Source organism: Fusarium vanettenii (genome assembly GCF_000151355.1).
Source record: "Fusarium vanettenii 77-13-4 chromosome 8 genomic scaffold NECHAsca_11_chr8_3_0, whole genome shotgun sequence".
Taxonomy (NCBI): domain Eukaryota; kingdom Fungi; phylum Ascomycota; class Sordariomycetes; order Hypocreales; family Nectriaceae; genus Fusarium; species Fusarium vanettenii.
The window spans coordinates 197328-215306 of record NW_003315873.1 but is presented as its reverse complement, the minus strand read 5'-3'; the positions used below and the strand labels follow the sequence as shown (position 1 = coordinate 215306).

At 52.9% G+C, this 17979-nt stretch overlaps 4 protein-coding genes across 4 annotated transcripts; 2 read left to right on the top strand and 2 right to left on the bottom strand.

Annotated features, from left to right (window-relative positions):
• Positions 1-881: 881 nt before the first annotated feature.
• On the bottom strand, positions 882-4896 carry NECHADRAFT_71302 (uncharacterized protein; the record flags this gene model as incomplete). The annotated part of the gene is made up of 2 exons (XM_003048245.1): positions 3981-4896; positions 882-3928 (listed from the first exon to the last, which is right to left on the bottom strand). The coding sequence occupies exons 1-2, from the start codon at positions 4786-4788 to the stop codon at positions 882-884; spliced, it is 3855 nt and encodes a 1284-aa protein (XP_003048291.1). The 5' UTR covers positions 4789-4896.
• A 3073-nt stretch (positions 4897-7969) lies between these two features.
• NECHADRAFT_95702 (uncharacterized protein) lies at positions 7970-9429 on the top strand (the record flags this gene model as incomplete). Its single annotated transcript, XM_003048448.1, has 4 exons — positions 7970-8171; positions 8257-8956; positions 9011-9318; positions 9374-9429. The coding sequence occupies 4 exons, from the start codon at positions 7970-7972 to the stop codon at positions 9427-9429; spliced, it is 1266 nt and encodes a 421-aa protein (XP_003048494.1).
• Positions 9430-13371: 3942 nt separating this feature from the next.
• NECHADRAFT_105118 (uncharacterized protein) lies at positions 13372-14801 on the top strand (the record flags this gene model as incomplete). Its single annotated transcript, XM_003048447.1, has 2 exons — positions 13372-14367; positions 14439-14801. The coding sequence occupies 2 exons, from the start codon at positions 13372-13374 to the stop codon at positions 14799-14801; spliced, it is 1359 nt and encodes a 452-aa protein (XP_003048493.1).
• A 382-nt stretch (positions 14802-15183) lies between these two features.
• Positions 15184-17060, bottom strand: NECHADRAFT_83980 (uncharacterized protein; the record flags this gene model as incomplete). The annotated part of the gene is made up of 3 exons (XM_003048244.1): positions 15184-15527; positions 15589-16298; positions 16387-17060. The coding sequence occupies 3 exons, from the start codon at positions 17058-17060 to the stop codon at positions 15184-15186; spliced, it is 1728 nt and encodes a 575-aa protein (XP_003048290.1).
• Positions 17061-17979: the final 919 nt, after the last annotated feature.

Sequence of the window (17979 nt, the reverse complement as noted above, 5' to 3'; positions counted from 1 at the left end):
TTGGTGGATGTTAGATGGTGACCTGATCCTTCTTGCTGCACTGTGATGATCTTGCAACAACGGTATCAAGTCAAGTTTTGGCAGGCAAAAAGAAGTGAGGCTTGGCTGCAGCACAGGCAAAGCAGTGACGACACGTCTCGTGAAGGATTAAAAAGAGCCAGAGAAGAACAAACTGGAAGAGTGACAGATAGACAGCAAGGGGTACGCAGTACTTGCTTGAAAGGTACTTGCGCTTGGCTCGTAATAGGCTGGGCCTGATTCGCACCCATGTACACTGACGTCGATGCTTGTTCTGGACACCGAGTCTTGCATGGCGTACCCACAGCGAGACCCTGGAATGCGATTGACCCTGTGCGAATGCTTGAAGTGTCTGTGTCTATTCAAAGTGCATGACTTGTTCCTGAGGTTGTTGATTACTTCTTCGTATTGATATCGGTTCAGGGGACGGCTACCAGCAGGAGCTAAGAAAGGCGGTAACAACGTGTAGGGTGTCCGAGATTCATCATATGATAGCCCCCGTGGGCAAATCCCCTGAATTGACAGGACAGCTTCTCCATGCTGTGCAGCCTCTACGGCTCACGGCTGAGACACTGAGACATGCTTCCCAAAGGGGATCAAGGTCAGGTGCCGAGTTGGAGGCGTGGGGGCCATGATCACTGGGAATAGCGCGGTATCTTCTGTACAGCTACTCCAACATAAACATGCCACAAACACCAGACATGAATGAAACTATCAACACATCAGGCTTGTCTCGTATAGTTAGTTGTTATTTCTCTTGTACAATGTCCAATCTCGACTAGGTAGGTAGGTAAATTACATATACTGGTATCTCAAATTATCTCCTCGACACATCAACTCTATGAAACTAAAGTGCAAATCCTCTAACTGCCCAGCATCTGCTGAAGAGCATTCGTGCGATACGTCTCACTTCTCTCCACAAGCTCCTCGTGCCGTCCCTTCTCAACGACCTTGCCGGCCTCCACCATGAAGATGACATCTGCCTTGCGTACTGTATGCAATCTGTGAGTGATGGCGATGACTGTGATACCACGTGCTACACGCTCTAACCCTTCCTGCAGAGCACGCTCGCTCTCGGCGTCTAGCGCACTTGTGCTCTCATCGAGGAGTAGCAGCTTTGGCTTACGCACGAGAGCACGGGCAATTGCTAGGCGCTGACGTTGTCCTCCCGAGAGCCGTGAGCCGTTTGGTCCGCACTCAGTTTCATAGCCGTCAGGCAGCTCCATGATCATGTCGTGAATGTTGGCCAGCTTGCATGCTTCATGGATCTCCTCGTCTGTTGGGCGGTGGTCTGGTGTAGCACCGAGTGCCACGTTAAATCGAATTGTTCCATCAAAGAGAGCGCAGTCCTGGGGCACCACAGCAATATCGTGGCGAAACTCGGTGCCTTCGCGGGCGCAGATATCGTCCCCGTTGATCTCAACAGTTCCACTCAAGGGTCGATACATGCGCTGTACCAGGGACATGATGGTTGACTTTCCAGCACCCGAAGGGCCAACAAGACCAACAAACTGTCCTGCTTGGATGGTGAACGACATACCCGTGAGAATCTGGATATGGGGTCGCGCAGGGTACGCAAACTTGACGTCCTTGAAGACTATAGTAGCGCCCGTGGTGCTACCACTCTTGACAGGAGCTTCTGCCCGTGCTTCGATATCCTCCTTCTCCGTCTCGTCAATAGCCAGGGTCAGCTTGCGCTTCTTGGCCTGATCCTTTGAAGACCCGATGTCGATCAAACTCAAGATTCGCGATGCCGCAGCTCTAGCTCGAGACACTTCAGGGGCAAGACTGAACATTTGACCCCAGAGCTGTGCGCTGACCAACATACAGATGAGAATGATGAAGAACTCTCGCTGCGTGGCCTCACCCTTTGTGATTCGGTTAGATCCCCACCAGTATGCAAAGGCATAGATCAGGTTTCCAGTGCTGTTTGCGATGGCAAGCCATAAGTTGGCATACATAGACGCAAAGGTCATCTCCTTCCGGGGCTCCTTAAGCGCACGTCGGTATGATTCCATGATCTCATGCTCGATAGAGAGCGAAGAGATGGTCTTGAACGAGTTGACAGCCTCCACGGAGATGCCCACAGCACTAGAGAAGGCGCCGGCATGGCGACGCTCGAACTGTGAGAGGGATCGAAGTTGCATGATGCCAGAGCCGAGAAGAAGAGGAACGACTACCAGGCACACAATGGCAATCTTCCAAGCAACGATGTGCGAGAGAATGATGGCGACGAGGAAGTTAACCACGATCGAAAAGATGGTGCCGATAATAGAGCCGCTGAAGCCACCCACGGCAGCAGCATCACTCGTAATGACGGACATGAGGGCAGTAGGGGTACGTCCCTCGGACTGGTGCCAGTCAAGATCCTGCTCATACAAAGACCGGAAGCAAAGAACTCGGATCTTGTACAGCAACTTTTCGGCAATCATACCAAAACCAGTCCAGCTCGTAGTATTGGCCAACAGCTCCACGCAGGCAACCATGAACCACATGCCTCCAAAGAACCTGCCGGCCCACAAGATGTCATCGGCAGTGTTGCAGGGGCTGACGTTGTCGATGGTGTAGCCAAAGATGAGACCAGCAGACGAAAAGGTCAGTCCGACGATACTGGCAGCCAGGAGGCAGATCAAGATATGGAGGATGTATGGTCGTGCCATACCACTGATGCTCTTGATAACCACCCAGGCTGACTTGTTAGAGTCCAAGGCGGCATCTCCATCAGGGCTAGTTTCCTTGTCCTTGTCCTTGACCGTTTCCTGTTCCTTGACTTCCTCTTTCTTTGTCTCGACAACTTCCTCCTTCTCCACATCCTTGATCTTGATGTCGCCAATAGTTTCCTTTTCCGAGTAGATGCCCTCACTCGACTCTCCAACAGTGCTAGTGATGGAACCTGCATCCTCTGCGTCGACAGTCTGCAGACGAACCATGCTGGCATATGAGCCGTTCAGCGCCATGAGCTCCAGGTGATTTCCTTGCTCGATGATATCGCCATTGTTCATGACAATGATGTTGTCAGCGTTCTTGATGGTTGACAGGCGGTGGGCGATGGCAATGACGGTTCTGTTTTTGGCGATAGATTCGATGGCTGTTTGGATCCGACGTTCACTAGCAGAGTCCAAAGAAGCAGTGGCCTCGTCGAGAATGAGAATCTTAGGGTCTCGAATCAAAGCGCGGGCAAGGGCAAGTCGCTGTCGCTGACCACCGCTCACGAGCTTTCCACCAGTACCGACTTGTGTTCCGTATCCATTCTCAAGCTTCTCAACAAATCCGGCTGCATCTGCCAGCTTAGTAGCCTCCTGGACCCGGTCAACGAGATCGACCATGTCCTGACCGAAGCCCTGGGCAGCAGTCTTGAGGTCCTCGCCGTTCCGTAACTTAGTGGCCAACTCAGCAAGACCAGTACCCAGGATAGTAGCCCTAAATCGTTGATGGTCAGGCTGAGGAGAGTTCATGATACCAAGGGCGATATTTTCGATGATCGAACGGTCCAGAAGAGAGGGTTCTTGCTGCACCAGACTCATGTGGCTTCTCAAGCTCTTGACATTGAGATCCTTGATGTCGCGCCCGTCCAGGTAGACAGTTCCCTCTGTGGGGTCGTAGATGCGAGAAGTGAGACCAGCGACAGTCGACTTGCCGCTTCCAGACAATCCAACAAGTGCTGTATGCTTCCCGGCAGGGCATTCAAACGAAACACTCTTCAGGACCTTGTGGTGAGGTCGAGAAACGTAGGCGAACGAGACATCCGTGAATGACACGGTTCCTTCGACTAAGGCAAGCTTCTCGCCATCCTCGGAGCCTGAATCAATTGCTGCCGGAGTGTCCATGTCCTGTCGTAGCTTTTCGAAAGCTCCAACTGCGCCAGCGATAATAGGTAGTAGCGGTGCGATACCTCCAAGAATGACACAAGCTAAGATACATGTCAGTAAACGGGACTCACGACGGGTAGAGGGAATACGTACCATCGACCAACAGCAGAATAACGGTATAGATGTCACCAACAGAAATATCGCTCTTCCCCTCAACTGTTCTGGCAACCTGCTTACTACCCTGCCAGAAAGAGAGAGCATTGGCAGAGTAGGCAATGAAGTAGAGCATTCCAGCCTGAACAGCAGCAACAAAGGCCTTGTTAGTGCCTTGCTTACGAGCACCCTTCATCCTCTCAGCAAAGATGGCTTCAAGACGAGGACCGGCACCAAACGCCTGGACAACAGGAATATTGGACAGAACCTCGGAGGCGATTGAGGAAGCCGATGCGATCCTCTCAGACATTGCGCCCGCGAACTTGGCTGTAAAGAAGCTACCGACGCCTCCAAGTATCAAAAAGGCCGGTACCAGTGAAACAAGAATTCCTGCCAAGGTAGAATTCTTGATAAAGGCAACAACGTAGGAGGAAATGAAGAAGGATATGCAAGCCATGCAGATGCCGACCTTTTCAGAAGTACCCGACTGAATGGCTTGAATATCGGAATTGAGGCGGGATGAGATCTCGCCGGCTTGTCTCTCGTCGAAAAAGGTAGCATCCTGCAAGAGAATGCTCATGAAATAGCGATCGCGAAGACGGGCCTCGAGGCGGCGACTGAAGAGGGACCAGCTGACAATGTAGATGTAGATGAGGGCGAAGCTCACGATGCCGATGTAAGTAATCTGCAGGACCTTCTTGTTTATGCTATCCTGAAGCTCGTCTGGCGTCTGCTGGCCCACAATGTCACTGCTGCTGCAAGAAGCTTTGTTGAGGTCGTTGACGACCTGACCGAAGATGATACCCATTAGAGGGAACGGCGCACCGGCGGCGATGGCGGCAATGCTGCCAACAATGAGGAGAAGAATATCGATCCATGATGGCTTGGCGTAGAAGAGAAGTTGAAAGTAGGTAAAGAATGACTGAAAGGTCTACGAAAAGAGGTCTTAGCAGATAACCAGGCGCTTTCCCATATTCAAACTGACCTTGCGCTTTTCCGCTGGAGGGGTCTGAGAGGTTGCCGACATAGATGATGATCTTGTAGACGGCCGCGGCGAGTGAGTAGGTTGGCGCTCGATGGCAGCAGTGTTAACTACCTCGGTTGCGTTCTCGGTAGGGGCCGGCGCGTCCTTCGTAGTCACGTCTTTGGCTGGCGCATCATCCACGGTAACATTCTCGACAGTGTCCTTAAGACCATCTACAGGCGCGAAGGCAGGAGTCTCGTTGGAGGGTTCGTTCTTGTCGACAGCATTGTTTTGCTGCTCGGGTGAAGCTGAAGCCATCTTGGCCAGGTGTTGCTTGTGATCGTAAGATGAAGCTCCGAGGCTCAGATGGACAACTCCCAAACCATGATCCCCTTCGTACAGTAAAAGAGGCGCAAAGAAATGAAAACTCAAGAGACCAAAAGGTAGAAAATTATTCTGCGCCGCTGGCAGTAATGGTGGTGATGAGCCAAGGAGATCCTATTCGGTTACGACGCGCAGATCGGTTCTTTACTGTATCTTGGCGCGACCTGATGAACCATGCTTTAACAACAGGCCCTGCATGATCCTAGGGAGGAAGAGGTAAAGTAAACGGAGACGGAGACGGAGGCGGAGACTGTAGAGCCTCTGATGCGCCGAGTCAAACAAGCATAACGAACTGACGGGTCCTTGGTTGTCCCTTTGGCTCATAGCTTGGCATCTCTAACGGGAATCGAGCCGACGGAACTAGACGAGGAGGGGAGGAGGCCCCCAACCAGATTGACAGCATCGACATGACATGTGCTGGTGTGTGGTCCGTTGAGGCTTTACTCGGTTGGGGTTTCTGTGAATCAAGACCATGGCCGGCTCAGCCCTTGGAGGACGAGTAGCCAAATTGGGGTTGACAGGGGATGAACTTTGAATGCGAGTGAGTTTTCCTGGCTGAGAAGAAGGGCAGGCGAGCATGGGGGGCCCACGGATATGAGCATGGATGGTCTGCTTTAGATGGTCCGTGAAGAGGGTGAAGGTGGTGGTGGAGTTGTGCTCGAGGGTAAAGGTTGGATGTTCAGATGTCAAGGAAAGTACCTCGCATGTTCCTTCCGCACCCACCGAGCCCGGCTCCGCTACGGACACGCCCCTCTCCGGGCGCCCACTTTCCACTCCCTAACAACTCACCGGGAGCCGTGTTACGGGTACGCTATACCAGTTTCCCCTCTGGACCTTGACGGACGGACAGACGGCATGGACCCTTTGTCGCCTGCTTCTTGGCTGGCTGCCAATGACGGAAAACACTGAGCGGCGCAAATTTCCCAGCGTGGAGTCATCCCAAGGGCTTCAAGCCCGGCCTCATCCTCGTACTGGCCAGGATTGGCTTTCTCCAGGGGCACAGGCAGACTAGCCAAGGATTTTCGGATCAGATAAAAAATTTCGTCTCGTGGGATGGGCAATCAATCAGAGAGTTTTGCCAAGTTTGTGCCACCCCCTTGAGTTATCTGATCTTCCGCCCCGACCATCGGTCACCGAATCAATCTCGGCATCCCCAACGCCTCTTTTCATGGTTCGCCGGCATTACACTGTGGGAGAAGGATCCGGGACAGCGACTTCGGGACTCAATGCCGGCATCGCAATGAAGGGAAGAGCATGGGAAGCTGTCAATGACCACTCATGCTGTAGGAAGGGCTCCTTTTTCTACCAAAGGGGACCAAGGGGGCTTTCCTGCTAAGTGCAATGTAATGTGACGCTGCAAAAATGGCTCAGGCCCAGTCTACGGCACTGGGGCTTTCGGATTTCCGGTCGACCCATTTGGCGTCAACACTTGGCAGAGCGGTTGAAGGAATGGCTACAGAACCTTTTGTTTCCTTCCTTTCCATCCACGTGAACAGAGCATGATGATGGCATCCACGCTAGAAGGTCGTATTTGTACATACGTGGTCTAGTCTGTAGATCGGTCCTCTTGGTCGGTTCGGCCTTCGATCAGATAACGGTATGGCACTGTGTCCTCCCGTCGCAGCCAAGCATTCCTTCGCAAGGATGGAAAAATCAGATCAGGTGGAACAAAACAATCCCGGGTGGAATTGTTTGCTTTTTTGGTCATTCATCCTAGTTCATTTCAGTCAGCGTCTCGTCATTCTGCTTCAATTCTCCTGCGTATTCGTTCTGTCTTCCAGTCATGGTGAGCTGGCACGGATGCACGTGCTCGGGTACGTACCGGCCCTCCGAGGTCGTCCCCAGGGGCTTGCGGCGCCTGGGACGGATCTGATAACTTTAACTCCACAATTGGGAGCATCACCAAATCCCAACGCCCGCGCCGTCCAAGGAGCCATGGAGCCTGCCCCACGGCGATGCCTCTGTCCGACTGGCTCCGGCCCGCACCGGCTCCTCAATTCTCGCTGTCCCGGGCACTCTGAGTAGGCCGCTTGTCACGGAAATCCGATGGGGAAGAGGGCTCGTTGTTTGTTAGCCAATTCCGAGGCCAGGTTACCCTTGATCCGACATTGGCGCCCCTTCCTCTCGGTCCAAGGTCACTCGCTGTCCGCTGTCTCGGAGAGCCTACTGGCCTGTCTGTCAATATTGTACTGTGCGAGCGAGCCAGCGGTAGCAGAGACCGCCCTGCCGCGCTGCGTCACCAATCCCGCCGCTGTCGCCTTTTTACTCTTGGGGAAACTTGTTGAGGGGGGGCCTTGCTTTTATTTCCGCTCGTCTATATTCCCGTCTTTCCTCTTCCTCTCGACTATTTCTTCTTCCTTCCTCAACCTCCTCCATCTTCCCCATCTTTCAGCTCATGTTCATCTCCCGAGTCTCTACCAGATTCTCGGAACAACTGCTGACGGCCCCCCACGTTTCTGCTTGCACTCACACCACGCGAGCCTTTTCATCCCGTGCCTGGACCTCATCTCGTCCAACTGCCATCGTACAATCGACGCTTCAGCTCCGTGCAAGAGCCATTCCCGTAGCGTCAAGTCCCCCGCTTGCATACCAGAATCGTCCCATATTCCACCATCCCAAGTTCTTTGCCAGCGCCACCACAATGGGCTCACTCCCCGATGCATCCCACGCTGTGCGTGTCCTCGTTCTCGGCGGCTGCTATGCAGGCCTGTCTGCTGCTGTCAATCTGCTCGATCTGAGCCAGGGATACTCGCCCCGCATGAGCTCCGAGCCTTACATCCACCACCCCAACTTGCCTCACTTTGACATTGAGATTACCATTGTCGATGAACGAGATGGCTACTGTAAGTAACATTCGTCCGTGTCTCCACTTTTCAGCTGGGCCTCGGCATCGTATAAGAGACCAGACTGCTGACTGTGATGTTGCAGACCACTTGATCGGCTCGCCTCTGGCCCTGGCCGATTCGGAGTACGCCAAGAAGAACTGGGTCAAGTTCTCGGACATTCCTGGACTTGACTCCCCGAGCATCAAGATCATCCAGGGCTCCGTCACCGACGTTGACCTTACCTCCAAGACTGCCACCGTCGCGGCCTACCTCACCCAGGAGAAGAGCACCCACCAGTATGACTACCTTGTCTCTGCCACCGGCCTTCGACGTGTCTGGCCTGTTGTTCCTCAGTCCTTGACCCGCAAGCAGTACCTGCTCGAGGCTGAGAACCACATCCAGGCTGTCAACCACGCCAAGGATGGCGTTGTTGTCGTTGGTGGAGGTGCTGTCGGTATTGAGATGGCTGCCGAGCTCAAGATGGTCAAGCCCCACGTCAAGGTGACCCTTGTCCACTCTCGAGACAAGCTTCTGTCCTCTGAGGATCTCCCTGATGAGACCAAGGACGTTGCTCTTGAGCTCCTTCTCGAGTCTGGCGTGGAGGTTCTCATGAACCACCGCCTAGCTTCCACCAAGAAGATTGAGACCCTTGACGGCAGCGACAAGCACGAGATTGAGTTCACCAATGGCCACAAGATGTTTGCCAGCGAGGTCATCATGGCCATCTCGAAGAGTGTCCCCACCTCCAAGTACCTGCCCGCCGCGGCTCTTGATGAGGAGGGATACGTCAAGATCAAGCCCAAGTAAGTAGAGGCGTCAAAGTACATCCCGAACAGCTAATAACCTCTCTTCTACAGCCTGCAATTTGAGGATGGAACTCCCAACAACGAGTACCACTTTGCAGCTGGCGACATCGCCAAGTGGTCCGGTATCAAGCGCTGCGGTGGTGCCATGCACCACGGCCACTACACTGCGCAGAACATCCACCAGCACCTCATCAGCCACCGAACTGGCGAGGCTCCCAAGTACCATGAGCTTAACCACTTCCCCCCCGTGATCGGTCTTGCTGTCGGCAAGAAGGCCGTCGCCTCCAGTCCTGACTCTGGCACCATCTCGGGCGAGGATGTTGCTCAGGCCTACTTCAGGGATGATCTTGGCTGGACAAGTAAGTTGAATACCTGATTTAATATTCCGGTGGTTGGTAACTAACAAATCCGCAGTTTGCTGGAATTACATGCAGCTCGGTGGGCGCAAGACTGATGAGGCTAAGGTCTAGGGTTGGGAATACAGGGTTTTCAGGGGTTCGGCGTTATGGAATACAATAGGGTAGAACTTTGTTATGCCACGATGAGCGCATGTCGTGTATGACAATGAATAAGTTATGACATTCCATCAATTTATAATTGCCCAGAGGATGATAGTGGCTTGTTTGAATGGTTGCAGATGTCTTCGCATGGCGATGAACTTGACCCTAAACTTCCAAGGCAATCATATCCGGTAAGTTCTGAGTGCAACTATCGCCATGTCTATGATGTCATGTGTTAAAAGACAACACCAGTACGATAGATATTCTCTAATGCAAACACTTGTACTGCTTTTTTTATGGTAAAAGTGTCTTCCGAGCCGAACTACCCCATGTCAGAACCTGAAGGGGGTTATTCATTGAATCATAACTTTGATTTCATAACTTAAAAAGTTTCGGTCTAGGGTAGGGATGCTCTCCAAGATCTTAAGAAGTTTTTAGATATAAACATATAAATAAGGCTGGACAAATCATCTGGTGTATTTATTGTATTCTTTATTCAATTGCCTAACCTGGATTTAATCGTGTTGATGGGTGGATGAAAGACGACTTGTAATGAACCGTGCAAACGATCAAAACTATCATTATGACTATGCAACTACGACTGACGATTCTGAATCCAATTACTTACCTTGTGTCTTCCAAGGTCATGCTCATGATACTGGTATATTTAAGCACCATACTGATTCCCTCTCTTTTAGATAACCCGACCCCTGACCTGTTTGCGTTCCCCAACATCGTAGTCACGCCAAACAAGTACCGAGACAACCGCAGTGCCGGCAATCAACATCATCTTCTGGGCTACGGCGCACGACTCCTGGATGGCGATGCGCTCTGGCGAACCCCAGGGGTAGAACAGCTGCTGGAGAACATGTACTAAATGGTGAGGATGACGGTAACGGACTGATACTTAACGGAAGCCGGGTCCTTTGAGGAAGGCTGTGGTCATGTCACCCGTGATCTAAGTGGTGATGATGTAAGGAGACGAAGTAAAGGCAATCATCAGGCCTCGATTCTTGAGAGCAGATGTATCTGTGATGAAGATATGGAGACTAAAGTCGACGTCATTGTATCTAACCAATTGTCAGTCAAAATGGAGAGTCAAAGTGATAGATTGATAAAGACATCAGCCCAAGTCCCGATCGGGTTACTCCCTGGAGGCTTGAAAAGAGGCGCAGCCACATCCCACCGAAAATCCGGGGATGCCAAGCACAGCTCGTGTAGGGCTGAACTATCGACGACCGAGTGTGAATGTAAGCAAAGAGACAAAAATTACGTGTGACCCAGTAAAAGACCTGAACTGCAGTATACGTCTTGGTACCGTTACATCCAGCCATCATGACTAGGCCCATCGTGAGAAAGATGATCGACGAGAGATAGCCCCGAGGGTGGCATTAGACATCGAGGACCGTTGCCAGCGTGAGCTTGAAGGCACCACCGGTAATGGAGCTAAGAATGTCCATAGTTTGCGTGAGAGAATGAGACTGGATCGCCGAGGTAGCGTAGGGCTTGAGGGCACCCGAGTTACACTGCTGGATAGAATTGTTAAAGTTGATGACCTAGATTGAGATGTACGCCGTGATGATAGCCAGACGAGTCTAAACGCTGGCCATGGCTTGTATGATCTGCACACTAGCCTGAGCCTTGGAATCGACGGTATCGTCGGTATCGGAGCCGCTGTGGTTGATGTTGGCTTCTTTGTTGTGACCATTGTCTTGGCCGGCGACTTTACAGTCAATTCGGCCATGATTGAGAATCTGTAAATTGAGACGACAATGAAACCATGGAAAATGAGACACAGGAGGAAAGATTGAGACGGGCAGGATTGCCAACTAACATATATGCAAATAGATTAAACTAGAAAAACAGATCACTACTTAATAGAGAGCTTGCCAGGCAGCCGGGATTTGAAGTTTCTGGAATCCATACTCGCGTCGAGATGGCATGCCGTCTCCCTTATAGCCATGGTGCAACTGTTGCAATGAGTGGACAGAAAAAGCAGGATCACCAAATGGATCAGGAACCCTGAGCCAACAGACATGATGAGTTTGATCAGCTGCATGCATCCCTTTTTCGTCCATAGCACGAGGGTCGGGAATAAGACGGCGGGAATACCAACTCTCCATGAACTCAATTGATCGGCTATGACGGCTCATAGGTTGTCATGATGAAGGATTGATGGATGGTAGGGGAAAGCATCAGATCGAGCGTCTCCTTCAAGGAGTGACATATAGCCGCAATCGAACTCTGGACTCCACAAGCCCTAGATCCTAGGGCAAGTTAAGATCCCACAGTCCTACAAGAGTGTCAGCCATTATTTTATCAGATAATCAGTACCGTGCTGCTGGCCACTGGTGGTGAGGCTCTTCGAGATCAGCGAGGAACGATGGGGGCCATGATGAAAACCCACTGCTGGTCGGCAAGTAGAATTTTGCGAGAGCTAACTTGGCGCATGGGGGCCCCAGGAAAGGACGGCAAGCACATGTCACCGACAGTCGGGACGCCGTGAAGGCACCGAAGCTTGGTCTCTTTTCAAACAGTATGTCCCACGAACTACCGGCGTCGAGCATCGGCTTAGGCGAACGCGTGGATAATACGTAGGAGGACCCTCCTATTCTCTCCCACGTCCCCCACGAAGCTGTCGTGCCGTCCAAGTGTCTAGCGGCGCGCGACAAACCATGGGCCCCTAGAGTGGGCTAGTGCGATGTGAAGTCTCTGGTAGCAGTCGTGAACCTTGGTCATTGTCAACGTTCCAAGCGATGAGGTGATGTAAATCAGATCAATTGCCTGAAGCGGAATAAGTCGCTGGGCCCTGGAAAAGCGGGTAGCTGGTCCAAGATGGATTAGCGTGACGCCGGTCGATTCTTTGGCCAAGGTCTGGTGGAGGCTGCCACGAATAGCATCCCTTGACGGCGTGGATGAGCGTTTTATCAGATCCCTCTAGTTTTGGTAGGCGGTGAGAACACCTCCAGAGAGATTAGATAATCAGTCCCGTCTCCGACAACCGGCTGGCCGAGTGGCATGCATCGGGGGTGTGTCGATATTGGCTTGGCTTGGCCAGGGGATGCCGGCCCCTTTAAGTTATCAGATCCGCTTTTGCCCACGCTGGCGACCCAAGCAGTCGCTCTGGTGCAGAGCATGCAAGCCACCATGCACCGGCCGGTACCGAAGGGTACAATCTCGTGTCTTTGCGCCCTTGGTGGTCCTTTTCCCCGTACGAATCGCCAGAGTCGGCTTCGCCTGGAGCTTTTGCAGCGTTGAAAGTGCTTGGCTGCTGGGTGTGCCCCATGTGGCCCGGTAATGTTTCCGTCCCGAGGTTGTCCGTCCGTCTGGTGTGGCCGTGCTTGAGGCCTGGCCGATGTTGATATATGCTCAACTCTAAGGACGAATGCCTTCATGAGGTACTTGGCCCTTGGCGCGGTAGGGGTCCCCGATGATGGAGAACTGATCGGAGCTGTTGGTTTGCACATCCCGCGGGAGGGGATCTTTCGGCACTGGATAGCCAGAGACACGGCTCGACTAGCCGGTGCCTGGAGCGGCGACCGTGGACCGTTGTCGCATCGTTGACGCCCTTTACCGTTTCGCAACTGGACCTAGGCATATTGCTGCAGCATGTGCCCTGTCTAGGCCAGGCCTAGTCCAACCGGCCGGCTAGCCTAGCAACGGCCTTGGAGCTGGGGATCGGATTGATAATGGTTACTGCACCCACACGCCGTGCAGGAAGCAAGCGGAGTTGACAGCCCCAAGAACTGAGCTCATCCCGAAGTGGCGTTTGCGACAGACGAGGTGCGGAAATTCTCCCACGGCCAGTTTTTCTTTTGCGAATAGCTTCTCGGCGCTCGGAATCCTTTTATTTCACTTCTCCCGGCCTTGCTTCTTTGTCTCGATAATCCGTGTGTTCTAATTCCTGTCAAAATGTCAGCGCCAACGGGTACTTTTTCTGCCGTCAAGGCTGGTGAGGCCATCATCAAGCTGCCTCATCCATACCAGACCGAGTATGCCATCGAAAAGGCCTCAGCCCCTTCCGGTGTCGAAACGCCTGTTTACAAGCTCGTTCACAAAGCTTCTGCGACCGCCAAACCCCTCCCCTTTGAGCTCCACAACTCTTCGCTCGTCTTCTCAGATCCGGTTGACCTCAAGTCGAGCGAGCTTCCTTCTCAATCCAACAACAGCCCTTGGGCTCGTGCTCGTCGCTCGCCCGGCGTCACCTTTTATTGGGATGGCGCTGAGGCCCCGACTTTGGGCCAGGCTTGGCTGGTCGTTTACACAATCCTCACGCTGAGGCCATCCGTGGAGTCTTTTCGCCTGGAGCTCCGAGGAGCAAACGCCGCCGTCCTGGGGCAGCAGCTTGTCGCGGTCCTGCTTGCCATTGACCATCCTCTCAAGGCCCGTGAGAAGCGCCAGCCTTCCAACAAGACCGACGAGAGCCTTGTGCTTGTCCTGCGAAGCACATTCTGGCAGGGCGCTGGCTCACCATTTGGCCCCCGACCGGTTTGGTGCCCTGCTGAGTCGCCGTCGTCTCTGCCCGCGTCGAACCCTCTGGGATCATATCCTCTGACACCTTTCTACAACACCACAACCATTGCCTCGGCCGGCGATCCTGAGGATCCTGAACGATATCAGCAGTCATGGCACCCAATTCGGCCAGCTAAGCCCGCGCCGGGCGCGGTCATCTACAGCCGATGGATTCCCCATCTTAACGAGACCTTTTCCATGGTTTCGCTCGATTACGAGGATGCTGAGCATCTGCGCCTTTTCCATGAATGGCAGAACGACCCCCGTGTCTCGCAGGGCTGGAACGAGACGGGTACTCTCGAGCAGCACCGCGAGTACCTGCGTAATATCCATGAGGACCCCCACCAAGTTGCCATTCTGGCTAAGTGGGAAGACACCTACTTTGCTTACTTTGAGGTCTACTGGGCCAAGGCATGTCCCACCCTCCTTTTCCAAGCCTTCCACGTTTCTGACCAAATGTTTTGTAGGAGGATCGCCTGGGTGGCTACTTCAACGCTGGCGACTTTGACCGCGGCCGCCACTCTCTGGTTGGCGATGTACGCTTCCGTGGCCCGCATCGCGTGTCAGCGTGGTGGAGCAGCTTGATGCATTACCTGTACCTTGATGATCCGCGCACCATGTACGTCGTGGGTGAACCCAAGGAGACAAACACGACCGTTGTCATGTACGACTTTATTCACGGGTTCGGGTTGGACAAGTTTGTCGACCTGCCACACAAGCGCAGCGCTTTTGTGCGATGCTCTCGTGAGCGCTTCTTTCAGCTGTGCCCGCTGGCAGAGAATGAGAAGGTCGTTGGTGGCATGAGGTTGGGTCTGGTGCCCAAGCTGTAAATATTCAGGATACCCATGATAGCTGAAGAAAGTGTTTCTGTGTGATGGATGGATAATTTGGAAGAGGACAGTTGGTTGTTGGTTGAAATGGATGTTTTGCCAAGATAAAAAGTTCAATTCTTAGCGGTCACCGCGCTGTGTCACTGTGACTTCCGATGGGAAGGTGCATGTCGTGAATGGTGGTTGGTTGTACATTCGGCAAGTGCGAAATGGAATTTTCATGTTTCCTTCCTTCTGACCCAACCAACAATCGCTACCTGTTTTTATTTGACCTTGTCATTCTGCAGACTCCATTTTAGACCTTACAAACCCATTCATTCTGTGTAACTATAGTTTTCCATAAACCCATCTACTCCTTTTTGAACAGAAATCTACCAAACATCTACAACTTGGAGGTATTCGCTTCCTTTCGCAGAAGCTCGTCACCGAGCTTGGCCATCTCAAACTTGCGCACCTTGCCGCTGCCAGTCAAAGGCACCGTCGCTGGCACGTCGTCATGGCCCAGCCAAAAGACGTGGGCTGGTGACTTGTGGCCACCAAGCCTCTTGCGGCACCAGTCTTTGAGCTCCTCGAAGGTGGGCTTTTGATGACCCTCAGCCAGCTCGACGAAAGCACCCACAACCTCGCCATAGTGCTTGTTCTTGAGGCCAACCACGATAGCCCGAGAGATGTTGGGATGGGCCATGAGGCGCTCCTCGATCTCAAGTGGGTAGATGTTCTCTCCACCTGGACGCTGGGGTTAGCTGGACGTCCTCCATTAGGTACGTGAGAGAGAATTGAAGCTTACCTCGAATGATAATGTCCTTGAAGCGGCCAGTGATGGAACAATATCCAGCCTCGTCAAACACCGCCTCGTCACCGGTGTGCAGCCACAATACGCCTGAAGCATCCCGCATCATAGTCTCGTTGGTCTTCTCCGAGTTGTTCCAGTATCCAGCCTGAAGCTGGTAACCACCAATGCACAATTCACCTCGGCTACCAAGAGGCACAATATTGCCGTCACGGTCAACAATCTTGGCCTTGGCATGAGGCATCAACGTTCCGACAGTGGTCAGCCGCTTGTCGATGGAATCATCGGTGAAGGCATTGAAGCAAGTTGGAGAAGCCTCAGTCAGGCCATAGCTGCTTGTGAACTCGGTCATGCCAAAACGGTTGACAAGAAGTTCCATGAGGTAACGCGGCACGGGAGCACCAGCGATGATGCCAGTGCGCAGGTTATCGCAATTGAAGTTCTCTGGCCACTTGGCCTGGAACAGCGAATCGAACATGGCAGGGACACCATGAACAGCGGTACATTTTTCGTCAGATATCGCCTGGAGAGTCGCTTGAATGTCAAAGACCTCAGCAGGATAGACAATCTTGCCGCCATGTGTGACAATGGCCAGGAGACCGAGCACCAAGCCAAAGCAATGGAAGAGGGGAGGAGGGCAGCACAGGACATCGACCGAGCTCAGTCGCATACGGTCGCCGATGAAGCGCGAATTGTTCACCAAGTTACTATCGACGTATTAGCCGGGATCCCGCATATACCTGTCTATGTGCGAGTGACAAGGTTACTCGATTGGTGGTTGTTTTCTCCACTTACTGGTGAGTGAGCATAGCAGCCTTGGGTAGTCCAGTTGTTCCGCTTGTGAACTGAAGGTTGACCACTTGATGGGGCAGAACCTTGCTCATGGCGCGATAGAGCCTTTGGTGGTTTTGTCGGCGACCAGCACTCACGAGGTCGTCGTAGGTCTGATACTTGCCCGACTCATCCCCTCTCAGCATTACGACCTTGGGGGACGTCTTCTTATTTTCGAGCTGCTGCAACAGCTGTGTCTGATCGAGGCGACCGATGCGTGGTGTTGTGAATAGAATTTTGCTGTCGGAGAACTTGAGGCCGTACATGGCTTCGGTCGGAGTGTAGGTGTTGTTGAGAATGACGAGGATTGCGCCGATTTTGGCCACGGCAAAGAAGACAGCTGCGTATTGCTCACAGTTGCCAGCCATGATGGCGACTCGGTCACCAACTCCAATGCCCATGTCTAGCAAGGCCTGCGACAAAGATGAGCTCTGCTGGTTGAGCTCATTGTATGTCCAACGGGCGCCCGTCCACGGGATGACCAGACATTCCTGGTTGCCATGCTGATAGGTTTGCAGTTCGAGGAGCTCGCCGAGTGTCAGGTCGACGAGAGGAGGGTCGACAGGGCCTTCAAGCACAGAAAGTTTCTGCGTTGGCTGCGTGGGCTCGGTATGGATATCTGCGGTAGCAGTTGTCATGATGGCGGCGGTACAAGAAAAATCGACAATGGCTTCCAAACACAGATTCAAGATTTGGGATGCTTTGCGCAAGTCAGATCGTTCATGGGACTTGTTCGCAAAATAACATTCGCCAGCAGACTACAGAAGAATCGAAACTCCAGAAAAAACGCCAGCGAACGCCGACAAAGGGCTCTCCCACGCAATTATGCATGCCCCAAATTGAACAGCCGCTATCCAACGCTTGCGCATCCGTCTTATCCCGTCCTACCAGCCATCGCCAGCCGGCCCCACTGCGAATGCCGCTCTCCGTCGAGCTCCATGCTTCTGGGACGAGGTGGACGCCAATTACGGAGTCGAGAGCGCACATCTTTAAGAGCGAGCCGAACGATGTGGGATTCCTGCACCGCGCCGGTGCGGCAATTACCTCAAGGATTTGCTGGTGCAGCAGGGACGGAGGCCGGTCAGACGCCATCACCAGTAGCATCATCCTGCACCATGGTCCGTTGCAACTCGACCCTGGCTCTCTTGGGGCTGAGAATGCTTGCCCGCTTTCTGAACCTGGTCTTGAGTTCATCTGAGTTCTCATCTTCATCTACTCCGAGGATACGGTGCAGCGTGGCTTGTGGTAACTACCGGTAGCTCCATCTCCGACGGAGTAGATATCCACACATCCATCCCACGCTTGTTTTGTCCCTGGTTCTCATCTTGCATTGCCCTGGCCCATCCCGTCATCGATACCATACCTCATCTGTACTCGTTATGACTATTCTTCCTTGCCCCCATCGGCCCCGGCTTCCTCTCGAGGGTTGAGCCGTCTCAAGGTCGACTTTTTTTAGCGGCTTTTCTGGCGGCAAGTATCTAATCTGATGATCAGATAAGATGAGTCTCTGCACGTTTAACCGAGGCGTTGTTTACTACGACCACACCCCGGGCCGAC